Here is a 21,816-nt window from a genome sequence, read left to right as displayed (position 1 = left end):
TGTAACCTGCGGTTCCTGAGGGCGCTCTCACTGAGGGGAGGGGATGCGTTCACACACCCGCGTGTTCCTACAGAAGAGGGGCTGTTTATGGAGTTCAAAGGAGGGAAAGTTCAAAACGTTGGTGCAAAAGGCAGTTCTCCAGTTGCCCTCCTAGCAGACTGGAGCTGGGCAGCAGGTCCCACCAGGCCAGCCTTCCAGATCCCAGGGGAGAGGCAGGGAGGGGGGAGCGCCTGTTGTTTTCAAACCCAGAAAAGATTTGGACGGGAGAATGGTGCCCGGGTTTTGGAGGGACGTATTGACAGCCTTTTTGTCCTTCACTCTCTAACTGGCTTAGGTGTGGTCACCAGGGTCATAGAATAAATAGAACTTTCCCTCCCAACATTAGCTGGCAAGCAGTGGAACCAGCGTTTTTCATCACTGTGCCATGGATGTCCCAGGCAAAAAGCCACTGCCCACTCAAGTAACTGATGGGGGAGGGAACACCCCCAAATGTTCCTTCTCAGCTGTGTGTTGGCAACAGTGGACAAAAGTCAGCCTGAGTGAGGCCAGCATCCCCCACACAACCTGCCAGCTTTTTCTCTGGATGGTGTGAGGTAGAGATGCCTGTTAAACACAGCTGCTGGTCGTGACTGGCTTTTCACTAGCCAGTGACCAGGAGCTGTGAGTGGCCAGGGGTCACTGTCCTGGTGCACCAGCCAGGGCCTGCTCGGCCATCTATTAAAGGGCTTTGGTTAGGACTTTGGCTGTCCCCTTGGTCTCCTGCTTCCACGAGGCCAGCCCAGAATTCAGCTGGCATTTGTGACATGACAGGAGGTGGGAATCAGATGCTGCCCACCCCGCCCCCTGCAGCCCTCCCCACCTGCCCCCGCCCCTGCTGCTGGGAGAGCCCAACAAGAGGGCTTTTAGGAACGGAAGGGAATTTTCCTTAACCTTTTTTGAACACACAGAGGAATAGAGACCATCCTACACGCTGTTGGATGTGTGTCCCAGAAGTCCAGCCCAAGAACGGGCGTTTATTCACTCATTCATTCATTCACCCAGCATTGACAGGGGCACCACCCCGAGGGCCTTCGGTTTACCACAGCCCTGTCTGAACAGGCTTGGGGCCTCTGACATTTCGGTGTGGTGTGTGCCAGTGCCGGGGGAGGGGAGGCCCGCCCAGAGGTCAGAAGGCCTGGGTAGAGAACGAGGATGCCCGGCCAGCATGAAGAAGCAGGTGGAGCCCACGGTCGCCTGGGATGGAGCTCTCCTTCCCCGCAGGGACCGCCTGTCCTCCCGGGCCCGGCCCTGCTGAGGGCCTGGACTCCAAAGCCAGTTCCAAGCTGCAGGGAGCAGTTCCTCACCACCCGCACCTTTCCAGAGTCACCTCCCATTCACAGAGCTGTCCTAGGGGCAGGAGCTGCCCGGCTAAATGAGCCCATATCACCAGCAGTTACCACTGTGGAGTTCTTTCTGATTCCTCTCTAATGGGGTGTCCTCGAGACAGTCCCTTCACTGAGGAAGAGCTGACAGTACTTGGAATTACAAGCTGCCAGGGGAGAAGGAATCTTAAAGTTGTGAGCTGTCTGCACCCCTCCACGGAGGTTGCCTCCGCCGCCCCCACAGAGGGCTACCTCCGGTCAAGGACAGAAGACAGCAGGCGGATCTCTGTCCTAAGCTGCAATTACCTCCCTAGTCACCAGACAGAAACCGGAGGTAACCCATGGCGACCGATGACTACAGACTCTGACTGCTCTGCTGTTAGGGAAGCCCAGGTCTCAAAAAGCTCATGCAAATGAGCTCAAAGTTCCACCGCCTGGAACTGCGAGCCTGGAACTTAAGGGAACTCGCTTTTGTTTCTGTTTGCTTCGCCCCGTGAATTCTGAGGGGATGGGTCAGGGAGGGATGGAGGGGGCGGGCCCCGTGTGGCCCTTTGGCCTAAAGCCTGTGGCCCCAGCTGGCTCCCCTTCCCACTTCTCTGTAGCTTTCTACACTTCTCCCTTCATGCTTTGCAATAGCAGCTACATTTTAGCCCAAGTGTTGAGGGACATGGGACACTTCCTGTGTGGGTGTGTGGGTGTGTGTGTTCTCCGAAAACACAAGGCAACTGTAGCGGTGCTTTGCTTCTGTGAAGGTGCTACACTCAGCCCCACATAAAAGGCCTTTCGTCCATTCTTTTTTGTGTTTTAGCATAATAAAAGAAAAAATAGAGGAGACAAGTTTTTACAGACTATTTAACTTTTAATGGGATAACTTTCCACGAAACTCTCCATATTCAAATATATGTTTCCCCACCAAGTAGTTTTTTTGAGCCCTCTACAGTAGCCCAGTGGGCACAGGCAGACAGAAAGGAGCATTAGTCAGTGCTATGGAGAAAACCAAAAGTAAACGCGAGGGATTGACCATGCTGGAGAGGGTTTGCAACTTAAACTAGGGTGTTCAGGAACTCCTCAGGGAGAAGATGAAAGTTAAGCAAAGACTTGAAAAATAGGAGAGATCTGGTCCACCAGTATCTGGGGAATGAATGTTCTGGGCAGAGGAAACAGCAAGTGCAAAGGCCCTGAGGCAGGCACCTGGGAACAATAGCAAGGTGGCTGGTGTGGCTGGAGCAAAGTAGGGAATTCAGACTGTCTGCTTTCTGGTTTCAGGCAGGGGGCATTCACCTTAGAATGCAGGCTTCGCAAAAATGCCAGCCTGACCTCTAAAATCACATGCTTTATACCGTGTGAGGGACCAACCACACGGCCGTGAAGACCCAGGAGAGGGAAGCCCCAAGCACAGGCAGACTCAGTTCCCTGTTGCCACCTGCAAGAGAACCAAAGCTCTTCTCAACCAAAGGCATCGATCACTATCCCTGTTGGTGATTCTCCTAGGGTAAAGCATCATGTCTGCAGAATCCCTAAGGATGTAGAAACTCGTCGCCTAGGAAGTGGTGGCATCCTAGTGGATTTTCCTACTAGCTCAGTGCGATTCAGAAGCAGCATGAGCAAGGGGAGCAGAAGCCCTGCACGGGGGCGTGGGTGAGGGGGGCTGGACAGTTGCACAGGTCGGGTAATGAGCATTAAACTTAGCCTTGCATTCCTCTCACCGCTGATAGGAAGTGGTAGACAGGGGGTCAGAAAGTATCATTATTTTCTAACCAATATGAGAAACCAGGAAATAGGATGCTGGATTAAGATTCAGCGGAGTGGGTTTCTTCCCCGCGGCAGCCCTTGACAACTCACCAGCAGGTTTTAAGGTGTGTTTACTGGCCTGCTGCCTCTGGATGCAGCCTTCGGGTGGTAACAGGGAAAGGGCAAGACCAGAATGGGGCGTCCCAGCCAGTGGGTACCAGGAAAGGCTCAGTGAAGGCTGGAGGAGAGACAGGAAACGATCTGCGCAAACTGATGTCCAAGGTCACTAACAACTAATCAAAAGACCAGGGATGAAGCAGTAGGAGGCAGAGGGAGAGTGAGTTCCCAGGCTGCCTTGTGCCAGGCTGCCAGCCACCAGCACGCAGAGAGGAGGGTGGGCTGGGTAGAATCCCAGATTCAGGATCGAGCCCTGAAGACCAATCTGATAGCTGGACTTGAGGCTGGCTCCCAAAGGCCAGGTCTCTGCCAGAAACAAAAGCAAGCAAACAAACAAAAAACGAAACCAAACCAAACCAAACCAAACCAAACCAAACCCTGAAGGTCCTCACGTCATCCGAAGTTGTTCCAGAAAGCCCCTGCTTAGTCGCCCGACAAGAACCGGTTGAATAGACTCGCTGCAGAGTAAGTGCTGTGAATGCTTTTAGAGCCCCTCAGAGTAATCCGTCTTAGTCCTTTAATTCCGGGCTTCCAGATAAGGAGGCTCAGTGATGAAGAGACTTGCTTTTGTCCGCAGGAGAGTTGGGTGGAAAAGCAGATTGGGGATGGAGCGTTAGTAACCTCCAGACTGGCAGCCCCACTCCCCGGGTGCCACGCTGTTTCTCTAGGGGAGGGGAGGATAATAGCGTTGGCGTTGGCACCCCACCCGTGTCGGGGCTCAGAGGTCTTGAGTGCCGCATCTCTGGAACCGACTAGTAGGTTCCCTCTTCTGCTGTTCCCCGAAGCCTTGCCTTAGTTGGCAGGGCAGAAGGCCCGTCCCACTTGAGAATTCTCGGTTCACCTTTCAGACCAGCCTGATTATTGCGACAGGGACTCACCTCAGTGATGGCGGGAGAGAGAGGGTCCCAACCCGCCTCTCTGCAGGCAGAGTTTTGGCGTTTTCAGCCACTCCGTATAGTACATTGAAGCATTTCAAAATGAAGAGGAAGACTGCAAAGCAGTTATCACCGAAACAAGGCCATCACTCAGTGTGCATGGACACTCGGTCTGAACACAGTTCTGGTATTTTTGGTGCTTTAACTTCCAGCCCACAGCCGATGGGAAGCGAGTTGCAAGCGCATGCGCAGTGGGGAGGGGTGCCCAGCGCTCACACGCCCACCCTCAGCATCCGGCCCGACCAGCTGCATCAGCATCACCTGCATCTTACTCTGAACTCTCTGGCCTCACCCCAGCCCCACCAAGCCAGAAGGTCCAGGAGATTCTGATGCCCGTGCGGGTGTGTGAGACACAGCTCTGCCAGGGGTCACACCGCGGTTCTGGCTCGCTTCTGTTCTAAAGACGAGCCAGAAACAGAAGTGGGGTTGCAAAGGCAGGCAGGGCAAGCCATGCAAGTGCTCAGTGTCCCTGTGATCAACAGCTAGTAACGCTGCACGCCTGTCCTCTGTGTCCACGTAGGATTCGCAGACGTTGGCATTTCTAGGGGCAGGAAGCAGGAGGTGGGAGGGGGTAGGCTCAGGGAGTAGGTGTGCTTTCAGACCTGCCCTCTTTTTCTGGCTGGCTGTGTGAGCTTGGGTAACTGACATCACTTCTCTGAGCTGCATTCCCCACACATCGGTTAAAACATGAGGGTAATTTCTCTGGCTCTTCTCCAGTTCGGAAGTACTCCAACCTTGTGCCGTCATGCAGCTTAACCATATGGGAGGAGACTGGGGAGAAAGTTAGGCTACCCACATTTCTGTAACATTGGACGATAATATCTACTCTAAATCCATGATATATTAACATATATAGCATATATTTATATCACATTATAGAGCGTTTATAATCTATACACAATATATATAGTACAGGAAAGTATTTCCCAACATGCGATTGGCCAGTGGAAGGAGAGGTTTGCAGTTAGAAGGTTTATTTCACCACCTGCAAGGTGCTTTGAGGAAGGACCACATTCATGTTCAATATCGTTGTTTTAAAGTCCTAATGACTTTAATGACCCTGGAACCCAAAGGTTAGAGTCTTATGTCAGGAAAAATGAGCTGTTCTCTACACACATCTGTTTCTTTTCCACAGTCCTAAAGAATAGCAAATCAAGGAAAGACATATCAATGTTTTTATATCTAAATCCATGTCATTAGTGTCAGACTGGCAAACATCTTTTGAAAAACATACATCCTTTTAGAGGAACCACAGTGTGATAGACAGACACAGAGCTGTACACACATATAAATAGACAGATACCTTTTTGGTCTTACCGTTTTGCATAGATTTTTCTCAACTGCTCGTCATGGCAGTGATTTGAGTATACAACTTTTCTAACTTTTCTGCTGAGGCGCTATCAAGAAAACTAGTAAACCCATATCAGAAACACACGCTAATGTGTTGACTATAGGAAAATTATTCTCTCTACTCAGAACTTTCCACAAAAAGGTGATACCTTAGCCTCACCTGTTTTCTCTGCTAGAAGATCATGTACAGACAGTCCCCGATTTAGGATGGTTCGACTTAAAATCTTTTGACTTTAAGATGGTGTGAAAGCGACATATATTCAGTAGAAACCATACTTCAAATTTTGAATTTTGTTCTTTTCGTGGACCAGGGATACGGGACATGATGCGTGCGGGATGCCACGCTATCTCAGGGGTCAGCAGCTGGTACACGTCCTGTGCCCACCGCTCTGCCTTTCACTTTCAGTGCGGTATTCAACACATTCCCTGAGATAGTCAACATTTGATTATAAAATCGGCTTTGTGTTCAATGATTTTACCCAACTGTAGGCTAACGTAAGTGTTCTGAGAACATTTAAGGTAGATGAGGCTGAGCTAGAATGTTCCGTAGGTTAGGTGTTTTAAATGCATTTTGAGCTTATGATATTTTTGATTTAGGATGGATCTGTCGGGACATATGGAGACTCGGTATTGTATTTCAGTTACTAACAGCCACAGATCAACAATGGTTTCTTGAAAAGGACACTTGAGTTGTCAACGAGACTTGCATACCTACTCAGTCTAGTTTTTACAGCAGAGAACTGAAAGCTGGTCTCATTATCCACCACAAAACCCTAATGTTCGGGGAGGCCCTGTGGGTACCCATTCTGGAAGATTTTAGGATGTATATCTTTGGAATGAAGAATAAAATTTAGCAGATGGGATTCGTTTATTTTTATTCTTTTTGTTTTCCTTTGGCTTTGTGTAGTTGTGTGTATATATGAAATTCTAATCAAGGACTTTTTCAAAAATGTGAAAACAGGGAGGGAAGGTAGAGCTCAAGTGGTAGAGCGTGTGCTTAGCACACACAAGGTCCTGGGTTCAATCCCCAGTGCCTCCTCTCAAAAAGGTAAATAAATAAGAAAACCTAATCACCTCCCCCTCAAAAAAACAAAAAATAAATTAAAAAAAATTTAAATGTGAAACTAGTAACAGAGAAGCATAATTTAGGATCCTTTTAAACTTTGCTGAAGAGTCAGTAAGTCATCCTAGTATGAAGCCTTGAGGCAGCCACTGTTTTCAGGAGCGCCGTGGAAGCATTCACTGTTGACGGCCAGCATGTTCAAAAGGCTGGGCAGCCCGCGTGGGTATGTCTGAGGCCACGTCACATCATTCCACCAGAGGGTTGATCCAGGGTTGAATTCCCTGTTGCCCTCGAAAGCCCAGTGCTCAGTAAGAAAGAAGAAAAGTGAATTTGATTGTAGACTTTTTCCATACTCTTGTATTTAAAATTCAGGGGGCAAATTGACATTTTAATTGCACAGATACAGGAAACTGAAGACATAAAGCACTCATTTTCCCTGGCTTGAAAGTTTGTATCGGAAGCTTCTATATTTCACACAGAATATTGCTCTTTGGCACGTGAAATCTGACGGTTTCAGAAAAAAAGACTTAGGTCTTCCTTTGATCTAACTTATAAATGCATCAGAACCACACCTTTAATATAATAATGCTTTTTATTTCCCCCTCATGCCTTGGTGTTAGGACTCTCTCGAGCACTCGCTGTGAGGAAGGGGCTCAAGGTTCCCTGTTAGGGCCATAACACTCTTACTGAGTCCCAGGATCACACATGGGGAGGGTGTGGAATGAACTCTCACCCCCTCCTCCGGCATTATACTCAGCCCTGCGACTCTCGGGGCTTAGGAAATAGCTTAGAGTGAAGAATTGTTTTCTCGGAGAGCTATGCCCAAACATTCCTGCTCAAGCAGACAGTCATCAGTTAATCTCTGTAAATGACTACGATTTTGGCAGGTGTCAGCTGGTGCAGAAATTGCTCACATGTTGAAACTATTTTTTTTTAAGCATAAGGCAATCAGAGGGTCTAATAAAAAAATAACCCTCACATTATGCCTGGCCACATAATGGCTTACCTGAAATGACTTATTCCTGTTTGGTTACTCGGTGGCACGTGGTCCCCAAGCTTGGTGGCTGAGGCAGACACAACTGAAGGCCCCTCTTCAAAGGCTGGCTGTGGACTCCAAAACACCGAATGCCATGTGTTCAGAATGATCTGGTACACATCATTCCCCGGGATCACCCACTGTCCTTGACACAGTGTTCTTAAAAAATGCCACCGGGTGCCCAAGGAATGTGAAGTCTTGAAATGGGTACAAAACCTGCCAGAAGCCTCCGCACCCTGATTTCGCCCACTGGCATTCTTTCTGAGGTGGTAGAACTTCCCTGACTCACTTTCCCTGCCTTCTCCTCTCCTTCTGGACTCCTAATGCCAGGCGCTAAGTCGTGGTAGGCACCGACGGGGCTGGATTACTACGCTTGGGGTGGCTTTTGAGTTGGAATTGTTGGCTTTTCTACAAGAAAACTTCAGATTTTTTCAGCCTGACCATCAGGAAGCCGAGAACAGGTCAGAGAGATAAGAGGAGGGAGGAGTCAAGGCAAGCTCCATCCAGAGACACCGAATGACTCCATGACGGACAGAAATAGAATGTTCTAGAAAAAGATGTTTTCGTACTTCTGAGGGAAAGGGATGACAGAGGTTGTTCCAGGACCTGGCCCCATGGCCTTTCGCCCATAAGGCCAGTGCTTAAAAATACTCAGCCGGTAAGAGGCCTCTCACACGTGTGCAGGGCCCGTATGACTCAGGCTGCCTGTGTTCAGACCGGTGCTGTGAGCTGCAGGGCTGAATCAGGGTCCAGATTTGCCTCGGTGACACATGAAAAGAGAGAGCGTTGCATTTGAACTACACAAATATTATGCTTAAGTACTTTTCCTCGTTTCAGAGCCAAGCAGGTCTTGTTCATGATAAAATCACTGCAGTAGAGTGGGTCCTTTTTCTGGTCTGGAATTTGAGACAGTGGCAGCTGTGCCAAGGGGCCCGGCAGCAGGAAGAGACGGCAAGCCACGGAGATTTGGAACCGTAACACAAGTTATAAAATTTAATTTGTATAATTGTAGCGATTGGGAGCTGGGCTAAAATGCACTGCTCCCACCCCCACTCCCACCCCGGGCAATCCTCTTTGTCACTGAGGAGTGGGTCTGGAGTGTGAAAGGGCACTTGAGTGTCACAGCAAGGAGGCTGCTTCTCCAGTCTTGTTTTGAGGCCACTTGACAATCGTGGGGGGTTGTGAAATTGGTCAGTGACTCCCTTGGAACCACGGGGGTGAGGCGGGAGCAGGAGGGCAGTCCTCTCTTAAAAGAGGAATGACTCGTTCGATCCTCCCCCACCGCAAACACATCTCCAAGGCTACATCAGCACATCAGAGCCTCAGCTCGGCTGGACAGGCCTGAGTCTCTGGTTTAAAGACATTTTGATGAAGGATTAAGGGAGGAAACAGGAGGCCCTTCCCGGGTGAATGACCTCTGCTCGCTGCATCCTGGGGACAGCGAGTTTGATGAGGACTGAGGCGAAGACACTTACTGTCCGTAGAGATGCCAAGGGGCCCCCCCTCCCCACCTCGGACTCCTTAGCCTCCTGGGGAAGCTTGTCCAGTCTCCTGGCAGCTCCCTCTGGGCTCCAGCGGGCCCAGCCTGCTGGGAATCTTGGACTGGACAAGGCTGAGGCTGCACCCCTTTGTTGGGGGTGGGGGCCGCATCTGGGGAAGTCGGCTTCAGGGAAGAAAGAATGCCCACGCCAAGTGTGCTAGGAGAGGAGAGGGAGAGGGGCCGAGGGGCTGCCTGTGCCCTGCAATTACCAGGAAATCTGACCTCCCCGGGGCTGTGGGTTTGCAGCCACACCTCACTTCCTGCTGGCAGGGGCACGCCTGCTAAGCTCCGGGGCCCGCTTTGCTGCCTCTGAAACCTGCCAGTGGTTGAGTGTGTGGTCAGGGGCAGCTGTGCTGATGCCAGCGGCCAGGCTCCTTTCCTAGCCGCCATAGCTTAGGCCACAGCATGTGGCCAAGTGCCAACAATTAATGTGCTCTCTGTCCCTCCCGCTGTCACCACCGCCACCAAGCCCTGTGTGCCCACTGCGTTCGCCCAGTGGAGATGGGGGCAGAGGGTTGGGGTGGGTGCCGGGGCCCAGACCAGGGAGTACCCAGTGGCCAGTGTGACCAAAGGGGCCCCGCCCCAGTCTGCTGTGGAGACAATGGCCCAAATTCCCAGCGGGAGCCGCCAAATGTATAAATCTCCAGCAGATCCTCATTGCGGGTGAGGGGAGAGGGAGGGGGAAGACGAGAAAGCCCGAATTTTAGAAAATCCACAATACATTTTCTGATCTCTTCCCTCCCTCCTTCCTTGCCTCCCCCTCCCCTCCCCACCTCCCTCCCCACACTAGGACATCGTCAGAAACTAGATGATCAGACCAAGCCCGGGAGCTTGTCCTTTTCCGAGCGGCTCAGTGAGTTGGAGCAGCTGCGGCGCACGGCCATGAGGGTCAGCCCACACCACCCAGCCCCCACACCCAACCCTCGGGCCTCCTTGAACCACTCCACTGCCTTTAACCCTCAGCCTCAGAGTCAGATGCAGGGTAAGTACCTGGATGGAGCCCACTTCCCGCCTCACCCTTGGGCAGAACCCACCCAGACCCATTGTGGCTTCTCCAAACTCAAAAAGGGTGGTCCCTGGACCAGCAGCTTGGGAGCTGGTTGACAGCAGGGTCTCCGGCCCGCCCCAGGCCTACTCACTTACTGAGTCAGATTTGCTTTGTAGCAAGATCCCCAGATTGAGAGGCACTGCTGCACAGGATACTGAGAGGATACGGACAGATAGAAATCACTACGTAGATAATATCTGGAATTTTTTAAGAGTTAGTTTTGGTTGTGCTATTTTCTCACTTGCTTGGCTTGAACACACACACACATACATCAAGCAAGGCGAAGGTCAGGATGTTTCCAGTTTTTACTGTCTACAAATTATTTGGGGGGGTTGTATTTAATACTTTTTTTTTAATATAAAGAAATAGTAGGGAGTGTCTGGATGCCATCACATCAAAGGTATTAACTGCAGCAAATAAATTTGCATTCAATAAAGAATGCAGGTTGCCCACCCCCCAACCATGGGGCTAACTGGCAATTGCAAAAACACTGTAAAATACAGTAATTGCATAAAACCCACTGTGCCAAATTAGATAATACACAGAGTTCATTTACACTGTGGAAAGCACTGACGTCAGTGATTATTTGCTCTGTGATACCATTTCAAATTTCCGAAATGCAGCCGTTTCCTCGGTGCCGTGCAGGACACAGCTGTGTATGACAGGGTCACAGTAAGATTCCTTTCTCAAAGGAGAAGCCTTGTTTAACTCAAAGGAAAAGATAAGGAACACATCTGGGGGAAAGGGCAGGTGGCCAGCGAGGGAAGTGCTCCTTGCCCTGCTGGGACAGCAGAAACGAGCTACCCCGAGCGTTTTCTTTGTTCGCGTTGGGTTGTGAGATGTGCAAGCATCCTAAATCCTCGAGCGTTCCCAGGCCAGTAGCTCTCTTTTGGGGTCAGCACATGTGGGGCTCTCGAAAGGCAGGCCCACTCTCTTCCTTGGAGCCCACGGCCCACGCCACTCTTTCTCATGTTTCTAGGGGAGGTTCTTTTATTTGAGTGGAAACTTTCCAAAGAAATCCTCCCCAAAAGATACTGTGCACACAGCTGCCAGGTGGCCTAGCTGTAGAGTCGCCCTTTTGTGGACAAGCAGAAACCTAAAGCTTGATTTTGGGGTCTGCATCTCACCTATGGTCTCATCTTAGGTGTCTTTAAGAAGAGGTCCCATGAAATCATTGGTTTCCTGGTGCTTCGTTATGCATACTTATTCAACATCTGCATATTGATTTTTAAAAATTCCAAACCACAAGTGTGTATGAGAAATTAGATCACATGGCACATTAAGTGAGAGAGCTGGGCTGGTGGGGGGTGGGGGGGAAATGATACTTTTCTTCTAAATAGAATAATATTCTCCAGGAGATGGCCGGATCTTGTGTTGAGGGCCATTTAGACTCATTTATGTCATCTTCAGGCCTCCATTTGTACCATCCAAGGGGAGACTTCTGTTTTCTGATTTTCTCATGGCGTAACTGACCATTTACACTACTGGGTCGATACAGGGACTTGTCTTTTTCTCCTGGTATCAGGACCAAACATTTTCAGCATTTTCAAAGGCAGTGGAAAATTCAGCCACACAGGGAGGGGCAAGTTGAAATCGTCACCATTAAATCGGCTTGCTTTCAGTTTTGCTGAGGAGTGAATCAGATCTGATTTCCCTCCTGATCAGATACACTGTCTTTACCAAAAAGAAAACGAGAAAACGGCGGGGTTGGGATTGGGGGGAGTATGGAGGTGTTGAATTCTTGTCCTCAGCCGTCAGCAGCTCCCGGGCGGGGGCACTGCTATGGACGGGCATTCCTCAGCTCTTTGGAATACTGTGCGCTTAGCAAAGTATCAGGTTTAACCCCCTTTCTTGTTCCTTTTAAAAACTTTTTACTTCTGCAACATCTAATTCTAAGTAATAATAACTTGCTTTTAGAGCGCCCCGGAGGCTTAGCTCTTATTTGAAAGAATGTGTTAACTATTTTGTGGATGTTCTTTCTTTCTGAAATACGATTTGCTGTTCAGGACTTGTAAAATTACAGGAACAAGTTTTAAACAATCAGTATCTGGGATATTTTCATGTAAAACTACTTTTCCTTCTTTCTTTCTTTTTTTCCTTAAGAAAATAGTTTTTTACCCTCGTCTTGGTTTGAGTAGACCCTTGGGATTTTTTTCCCTGAAATTAGAAAGTTAACAGGGATAACAGTAAAGTCTCTTTCAGCCAGAACCTTCATTTTGTTCTTCGCTGGTAGGAAAATGGTTATTTTCCCAGCTTAGCGCCAGAGCTTCTATATTATATTTAAGAAGATGCTTTTATATAAAAATTCAGCACGTGTTTATGGCTCTCTTTGAAATGGCAGCAGTAATTGGAAGAAAAATATCCCCAGAGTAGTCAGAGCAGTTTTACAGCGGTGCTGTATGGATGCATGGATGTTTTTAGTTCTGCGGAACTGTCAGCATTTGGGGCCTCAGAGAGATCGCGCGTTGATAGGCTGCTACGCCCTGTCTCGCTAGGACTCCATCGGCAGGGTCACGCCTGACCCTTTAACTCTGTCAGTACAAAATCACGGATATAGAGTAACCCCTCTATTTATCTAGAATCAGATGTGCTTGAGAATCACTCAAAATAGACATCTCAAATGATCTGAAGCAGGGTACAGATGGAAAAGGGGGCCAGGTTGCCATGCCACCAAACCACTGTTTATTTGTTGAGGTTTCAGCTATAAAAGGGCTGAGGTTAATTTCAACTTCCTATTTTACCAGGTCTTAAAACTGAATAGAAAGCCATTTTGTCATGGCTACACGTTTATGCAAGTCAGGACATCATCATGAACTTCTACAGCCGAGTTTCAAAATTCTTGTACACTCATGGAAAAAAAAAAAAGGACACATGTCCTTTTAAAAGATGGAGCAGGACAGAGTCTAGACAGACAGGGCGCTGCTGCCCATTAAACCACACCTCCCCTCAGAGGTGGCTTCAGGCAACCCAAACAAGTAATTTTAAGAATTTGACTCCTGATTTACCAAAAACGATGAACCACATTTAAGCTGCGTAACTCTCTCCTTTCTGGGAAAACGGAGATGGGGTGATATCTGCTGGTGCAGAAAACTGTCAAAACCAGAGAAACTAAGAGGCCAAGTCTTGTTCCTGTATGTGTTGCCGTCAACATCGAGGCGTAAGGTTTAACTCTTTAATTGGACCAGTTATGATATTTGGCCCAAGTCAGACCTTTCACAGACATTGTATTCTACATACAATCCTGTGGGCTGGTTTATAGACGGGGAACCCAAACCTCAGAAGTGGACAATTGCCCAGCATCTTCAAGACTGGAAGCAACAAACTTGGACTCAAATGCAGGCTTTTCTGGCTCTACAGCCAGAAAAGTGGTGGGTGGCAGGTTTTCCAGGGCTCCCGCTCTTGGGTTAGGGATCTGTTAGCCACAGGGCTGACCCAGCTTCAAGAAGGATCCCACTCGCCAAAGGGGAGACGGACGTAGTGCTGGGCTGGTCACTCACTCAGGGGTCCTGCATTGACTGTGATCTATTATCATTAGATGTTGATAATATAGTAACTTTCAGGCCAGACACTGTGGTGGGCACTTGAATAAATTCTCTCCTTTGGAGACACGTACATTTGTCTTTAAAGATGAGGAGAAAAGAAAAGTTAACTCAGAATGATGACTCTCTAAGCTTGAGTGAAGGAAGGCTGCGTGGGCAGGGAGCGGGCTTCCCAGCCCCTCTTGTTTATTTTCCTGGGGCAACTGCGCGGCTGTCCTGCAAGTAAGTCTCTTCTGTGGGGTGCACTGGGACCAGAGCCTTCTTAACCTCCAAACCCCGGAAACATCTGATCAACCTTCAGGAGCCTGGGTGCCTGGCTTTCAGACTTCCATGTAGCTGGAGGGGTCCTGACCTCTTAAGTCATCTGAGTTTTAGTGTTCCAAATGATTTTGTTTGATAGTGATTTATCCTACAAGTTACTCTGGAAAGGCTGTTTCCCGGAACTATTGTCTGTGTAGCTTTTTGAGGTAATGAATCGACTTTGTTTCTCGGCTGTACGAGGTTACTTTATCAGTTGGATTGACAAAAGGAAGAAAAAAAAAAACATGTTTTCACTTCTCTGTAGAAGGACAGATAAATCCCCTTTCCAGCCTTGGGAGTCAAATGTGAAAATGCATAGCATCTATTCCTCCCCTTTTCTCTTTCTGTCTCTCTCTCTGCTTCCTCTCTCTTCTAGCAAGTCTAGAAGTTCAGAAACGAAGTGGGGGAGGGAGCTGTTGGATTACCTTGGAGGTAGAGGCTACAGTCAGTCAAACACCAGACATCTCCTCTGTAAATCTACAAGTGGTCACTTAATGGTTACACAAAGCAAAATACTCAGGGTGCTTTAGAAACCAACTTGTAAGAGACGCTGTAAACGTGAAACGGGAGTGATCTGAAAATAACTCTTATCTGGGCGTAGTAGGGTTTGAGAGCCTTTCAAGGTCTACAGTATCAGAATCTGACACAGAAAACAGGCCTGAATCAGGTGTTCCCATGAACAAATAAAAATAAATGAAGGTAGGAAGGCAGGCAGGCAGGCAGAGAGGGAGGGAGGGAGAGAAGGAAGAAAGCGAAAGCAATGGAATGAAGGCAGCATGAAGCGCTCTCGGGCACTGGGTGTGGGCAGGCTGACCAGCACGAGGCTGCCTCCCGCCCCTTCCCACAAGCAGGCAGACAGCCTGCCAGCTAACAGGGCTGCTGACGCTCTCAAGGCAGGAGCTGAGACCTCAGTTACTGTTTCCTATGTTCTTGGCTGATGAGCTAGAAATTTCAGTAAAGTCTGAAAAGCTCACCCTAATGAATTGCATCGCAGACATTTCAAAACTGGGGATAAAGGATGGGGAGAAAGCTCAGTCTTCATTTTTTCCTTTAAAAAAGGGCCCCCAGGCCTTTGCTTCCCAGTCTGCCCGTGGCCTTTGTTGCTTGAGCCTGATGTGGCTGCTCGGTGTCGCTGCTCGGTGTCGCTGCCCGAGCTTCCCACCCGCACTGCCCAGCATTCCAAGCGGTGCTCAGAGTGGAGGCCCGCCTTACTTTTCCTCTGCGCTCTATTCAGGGACGGCACAGTCACCAACACAGAACTCCCTTGAACAGCACTGCTCGGATGCCTGAGATGTATTTACAAGCACCTCTCAGCTAAGTCCTTAATAAACCAGCCCTTCAAAGGAGCCGCCAACCTGGTGAGCTGTCAGCACTCTAGTAATCATAAACCACATTTTAGCGGGACTGCATTTTCAGACCAAATGTTTTCATGGATGTCGTTCAAGGTGATCAGACCATGTTTTCCAGAGCATGTTGTTAATGCCTTGTGGACATCTTTCCTAATTAGATGAATAAAGGTTCATTTCAGGGCTTGATCATAATGATAAAATATTCCTCCTGTGAACTGGATAGATTCTGAAATGTTCCCTTATTCTTGTAATCTATGGGCCAGCACACATTCACTCACACACACACACACACACACACACACACAAATGTTTTGTTCAGAAGAGTTAAGTTTTTAACAAAGCAGAGGTTGGAGCACTTATTTGGTATTGATGGTAAAACAGCAGGAGGGTTAAGCTGAAAATCTAATGGCTAAGAAAGATAGCAGAACCTCCGGGCTAAGAATGAGGGCTCAACAGACAAACCACCCTGGCCCAAAACTGTCCTCCACTGTGTATTACTATAGGACATTTTGGCAAGTGACTTAACCTCTTAAAGCCTCGGTTTCCCCATCTGCAAAATAGGAAAAATAATTCTACTTGGAGATCCTAGAACCATTGTGAAATGTGAGGCTGTGGGCGTTAGAGTGGGTAACATAACACTGAGTAACTGTTGGTAGCGAAGATCAGCAGCACCAAAGTGTATGAGTGTCCTGTGGCTGCTATAACAAATTAGCACAAGCCTGCTGGCATAAAACCACAGAAATTTATTCCTTCACAGTTCTTGAGGCAAGGAACCAAAATCAACATGCCACTCTCCCTCCCAAGATCCTAGGGAAGGGTCCCTTCTTGCCTCTTCCAACCTTTGGTGGCTCCTAGTCTCCCTTGGCTTGGGGCTGCATCACTCCAATCTCTGCTCCATCTTCATGTGGCCTTCTTCTCTGTGTCACCTCCTCCTCTGGCCCTTATAACGACACTCGTCATTGGATTTAAACCCCACTCAGATAAACTAGGGTGATATTATCTCGAGACCCTTCACTTAATCACACCTGCAAAAACCCTTTTTCCAAATCAGGTCACGTTCACAGTTCCAAGGGTTGGAACATGGACGTTACCTTTTGGAGGGCCACCATTACACCCTTTACACCCAGGTTGAAAGGACAGGGGGCATCCGCTGAGTCCAGAGGTAACTTTCCGTGGTCCATTTCCCCAGAACAGATACGATGGGCAGGTAGATATGAACTCTGTGTCTTATGCCTGAAAACCTGAATCACAACTTCCAGCTACTATCATTTCAGGCCGTCATTTGCTGGAACTCAGTCTCATGGTACTTTTACTTCGCAGCCAGGAGGATGTATGATTTTTTTTCTAGATGAGATCAGATATTTCTCAGTGTTTTCTGGAGCACCTATGCCGATGGAACCCAGGGCCCAAAAGTGATAGAGAAAGGGGGTCCTCCCTGTGTCACGGGAGAGAGAAAGAGCAGGAGAGAGGAGGCCTGGGTACCTCAAAAGCTCATGCCATCATGGCTGGGAGTCTGCATAGAACAGAAGATGACACGGAGACCACAGCCAGCCAGTTGGGATGGACTCAAGAATGTGACCACCTGGAACTCGGCAGAGCACTGTTGTTTTGAGCAAGCTGCCTTTTTTAAATGGCTTTATTGCGAGGCCCTGTTGACCAGAAACCCATTGCGAAAGGCTAGTCGCTTTGCACCTCTCATAATCTCCAATTTACAGATCACCCAAAGATAGCCTCTCACATTCGGATATTTAAAAAAGAGACTTGACTGCGGCCATAAAGTAGTATCAAAGTTTGCCAATGTCTGTACCAAGAGCGGAGCGAACAATAGACTGTGATACGGGGAAAAAAAGGTTCTGATGAGACAGCTCCTCGTAGTGTTTTTCTTCAGCCGTCGTTCTCCAGACCGAGCTGGGGTTCCTCATTTGCATTGTTTTTCCTCATATCATGGAACAGAAATGCAGGCCTGCGGTAATTTAGTTATTTTAGTGCTCTTTAAAATTCAACGTGTATGATTTAAATAATGCTGGGGAACTGTAATTACTTCTGCCTTTCCCTGCTTCCCTCCGGCCGGCAAAGCACCAGAACTCTACTTTTAAGGGAAAATGTACAAAGGCAGGAGGTTTTCTGGCCTCAACTGTCAAGAGCCACGTCCGTGTATATTTGTATCCTGTTTTCACATTTTACTTGCACAGCCTTAGCCCCACTTGAGCTTTCTTATTATTGAACAATTGCCTTCAAAGGGGCAGAACAGCCCAATTGTTATGGAGATTAAAGAGCTGGATTGCAAAACTCCTGTAAATAAAATCTTCACTGACAAACCCAGTTTCTGCCCATAGACTTTTCTTCCATAATCTCTTTCTGGCAGAACATTTTATGTTTTGATACTGGAGATTCAGTTACCAGCCTGTAAATAAAACAAAATAATAATAAGAAAAAAATAGTAGAGAACTCACCCTAAAAACAAACATTGGCCAATCATGTTTCTTTGGGCACTCCTGGTGATTGGTAGGGGGAGAAAAGGGAATGTATCACTTCTAACCCAGTTGGGTTTTGATTATCAGGCCATGGGAAGTCTTCAGATTGAGTGTTAGCTACTTTAGGCTCCCCCAGATGGCATGGAATATACCGCTTACTGTTTCAAAGAGAGAAGCATTTTTCAAGGGAAATCAGAACCACATCACCAAGCCCCTGAATGAGTCGTGGGTAGAAAAGACAATCATTTCCCCCAGACAAGGCTCAGGTGCCACACTCCTGGCGCCCCCGATGATCTCACACCACCCAACAGTCAAGCATAGGGTGTATCATTTCAAGATTGTGAAAAGCATCTTCCAACTGTAATCAGTAGCAAGAGTTAACTGTTTGTTTTGTAAAGGCGATTCTCCTTCTTCAGATGGAACCCCCCTCCCCTGCCACCCTGCTTTCCCACCTGGAGGGAATGTGGACAAAAGGGAGGAGGCGGCGGTGGGACACTCTGACCCAAGCATCTTATGTCACTTAACAGCTCATGAAACATGAGCTTTCAGACATACGCTGTCACGGACAGAAATAGTACTTGTTTCTGCACACCATCTTGGTCCTTTCACTGAAGGACCTCCATAAGTCAATGTCATCAGGTCTGGTTAATAAGATTTGAGCCACTGCAGTGGTGAGCTCAGCTCTTCTGGGAGCACAAAGGAGGATACGCTATGGTCCTTCAGCTGCAGCATTTGGGTGTGACCACACAGATGTTGTAAAATGCAGAGCATCCCTAGGGAAGGCATGTGAGTCAGGTCTCCAAGGAGCCTGGGTGAGTCAGCACTGCTCTGGGTGTCGGCAGCTCACTCAGTCGGGGCAGTGAAGTCTCCCGGATCCATAACTTGCTAGTTCCCGCTGCGGAAGACATCCTCTTCACCCTACAGCTTTAAGGGCCCCACCTGAGTCATTCCAGGGCCAGCTCAAGACCCAGAGAGCATATGCAGTGCTGACTGCTCCTTGCATCTTTGAAAGGGCTACACACATACACTTGCTTGGGCAGGGATGGAGGCAGGTTTAAAAGAACAGCTCGGAGTAAAGAGGAAGACATAATCTGACTAGTGATTGCACTTTTTGGAGTTGTAGGTCATACAAGGAAGCGAACGTGATTGTCTTATTAAGTCTCCTGGGGCTGTTGCACCGTTGTGGCCACTCACGCTCCATTAGTGCCTCTCTCTGTACGTATCAGATGGCAGATTATATAATGATAAAGTTATTAAAATATCTGTAAAAGTCAGCACAAGCTCAAGGGCTCGACTGGGCACTTCTGCCCGTTAAGTGGTTTATTTAGATCGTTCCTCTCGGGGTCTGTTAATCCTCATCCGTGCCTTGTTGTAAATTGCCCGCTATGTGGAACCACTGTGACTGCCTGAGTTTTAAGCCGTGCTTCTGGTGGTCTTCCAAAAGGGCTGGTATCTTAGGGGCGAGTGCAGAAGCTTTTGAGAGGTGCAGTTCTTTAGCCCCCAGGTTTGAAACAGCAGCCTGTGTCGGTGATTGGGTCGGTATCGGGGTTTTTATTGGAACCATCGCCACAGCAGGAGGATGAGGACACTCCCAGGCTGACACATTCACCAAAGGCAGTAACAAAATAATTATGACTCACGTTTCTAGAGTGACTGATATTGGTGGTTCATTTATTCCCCAACACTAGCCACCCGTGAGGCGTGGGGCATGGTCCTGAGGGTCCCGCCTGCTGTGCCCGCTCAGGTCCGGCAGCCACGTGAGCCCCAGTCCGTCCTCATGTAAGCCATTAACAAGGTGGTCCTGAGTCTAATAGGCTGTAATTCTGGATAGACAGCATGGCTCTCGGGGATTAAAGGTCTGCCTAACGTTCTCAGGAGGCCAGTAGGGATGTCCCAGAGCCCCCTACTCTGCTCCCTGATTAAAAGGCTCTTTTTTTTTTTTTTTCGGTAATATGTTTGCTGTGTGATCGGGCTTTCTGAGCCACCATATGTTGCTAAATGAGAGAAGTCATTGCCCAGACGTGGATCTGTTTAATGTGATTTTTCCACAAATTACAAAGCATGACTTTAAAATTGAATTTGTGCAAAATTACGGATGGCCAATTCAGGTGGAAGGGAGAGAAAATCTTGTTATTCTTATTCCAGAATCTCTTCCCGATTTCCTCATTTGATTCCTTCACGCCTTGGGGGAGGGCGGTTGGGGGAGATGCCTCAGAGGATCTATAAGGAATTTCCCTTATTTTTCAAACTTTCTCCCTGTCATTTGCGGGAGCGCACAGTGGCCTGCAGATACCAAAACAGAGTGCCAGTTCTTCTGTCCATCCATTCTGTCAGTCAGGATAGAGCTGTTCCTCCCACCTTCATCAGAAAGGACTCAGAAAAAACATGGGGGCCCCTAGAATGCACTTTATGAGAAAAGCAGAATCTAGATCCATAAATTAATGCTAAGATCCATGTGGATGTAGGTAATGGCAATTCAGATCCCAGGTTGGCCACTTCCCAATCATGTGACCTTGCAAGCATTACTTAAGTCCTCTGTGTCACTGTTCCCCATCTGTAAAATGGGCACAGTGATGGTGGTCCCTAACTCACCAGGGAATCATGAGGATTAAATGAGTTAATGCGCCCAAAGCCCTGGATGCCTGGTGTGCCGTCAGCACTGTGGGTATTTACTCCCCTCACCTCACGGCCTCGTCACCAGGACTGAGATTTATTGTTGTCAAGTGTTTAGCATAGAGCCCAGTACACTCTAAACACTCAATAAATGGTCAGTGTTATTCTTGGCTATTATTATTGCTGTCACTGTGATCTTGGCAGTGCATCAGCAGGGCGCTGCACGTCCGTCCTCCCTATGAGCCACACGGCCACCAGACTTACGAAGTTGAGAATGACCTTCAGCAGCCCTACTTCCCGAGAGTGATGGCAGCCCTGGGGTGGGCAGGGCGGAGGTGATTTCAGCGTGGTCTTCATTCAAGTTCGGTTTCCCCAGGTAAACTCTCACAGGAGAACACATAACTGCTGCTCCACTAGGTCAGATGGGAGTAGAAAACGGTCCCAGTTGAAAGGGGCCTTAAACATCATTCTCGAGGCCCTTTATTTCACTCATGAGACACCGGAGGCCCAGGGAGCATCTGTGATTAGCCCACTTCGATGACCTGAACTCCAAGTCCTGGGACTCCTGGTCCAGTGCCCATCCCATTGGCCTGCGGTGCCTCTGCCTCGGAGGGTGTGGCCGCAGCACGTAGCCTCTGCTGTCAGTACCGAATGCGCATTAGGACTGCGATCCTGCTCCGCTTCCGCTGTCTTTCTCGATGGATCCCCACGGCTGGATTCTGTGTCACCTGATTCTTTGTGCCTCCATCTTTTTTATGTCGAATTGCATACTGAAGGAGTAGGGGTTCTTTTCAAAGACAAGGATAGGATAGAAGGCCGATCTAAAGCCTGCCCTCTGTCCCCCTCAGCCCACCAGGCATCCCCAGCCCTGCTCCGGAGACAGGGGACAGCTGCAGGGAGGCTGACAGGACACTCCCTGACCACAGGGCCCACGCAGGCAGCAACCAGGGGTGACCCCTGACCTGTCCCCTTACTTGTATGAATCAGACACATTCAGAGAATGTGAATGGTCAGCCTCTGGCATTTTCAAGGAACCATCTACAAAAGGATTTCTTTGAACCGTGTTTCACCTTCCTGTGTGATTTTAAGTAAATAGCTCCCTGTGCCGATTCCGCCCACAAGCCTGGGCCTTGGAAGCCGGCTTGCGGCCTGGGCTGTGGGGCCAGAAGCAGGCCAGCAAACGTGTGGAGTGTGACAGACCGGGGCTGGAGCCGCAGCTGTGGGGACGTGGTGGGCACCTCTGGGAGGCCAGGCCTGGGTGGGCGAGGGGCTCCTGCTGAGTGACAGTTCCCCCGTCCCA

The 21,816-nt window shown here is 48.8% G+C and overlaps 1 protein-coding gene across 4 annotated transcripts in view; it reads left to right on the top strand.

Annotated features, from left to right (window-relative positions):
- The window catches only part of RUNX1 (RUNX family transcription factor 1), a 232,817-nt gene that overhangs the window by 185,424 nt on the left and 25,577 nt on the right, over positions 1 to 21,816 (top strand). For 3 of the 4 annotated variants that reach the window (XM_072968882.1, XM_072968884.1, XM_072968886.1), the window contains one exon: positions 9,984 to 10,175. The exons of the other annotated variant lie outside the window; for it this stretch is intronic. In XM_072968882.1, coding sequence (XP_072824983.1) covers positions 9,984 to 10,175 — 192 coding nt within the window. The remainder of the gene's footprint in view (positions 1 to 9,983; positions 10,176 to 21,816) is intronic. 4 annotated transcript variants of the gene reach the window in all.

The sequence above is a fragment of the Vicugna pacos genome, chromosome 1 (assembly GCF_048564905.1).
Source record: "Vicugna pacos chromosome 1, VicPac4, whole genome shotgun sequence".
NCBI classification, from domain to species: Eukaryota; Metazoa; Chordata; class Mammalia; order Artiodactyla; family Camelidae; genus Vicugna; species Vicugna pacos.
Note: the sequence above shows the minus strand (reverse complement) of the source record. Positions and strands in the feature narration are given on the sequence as shown.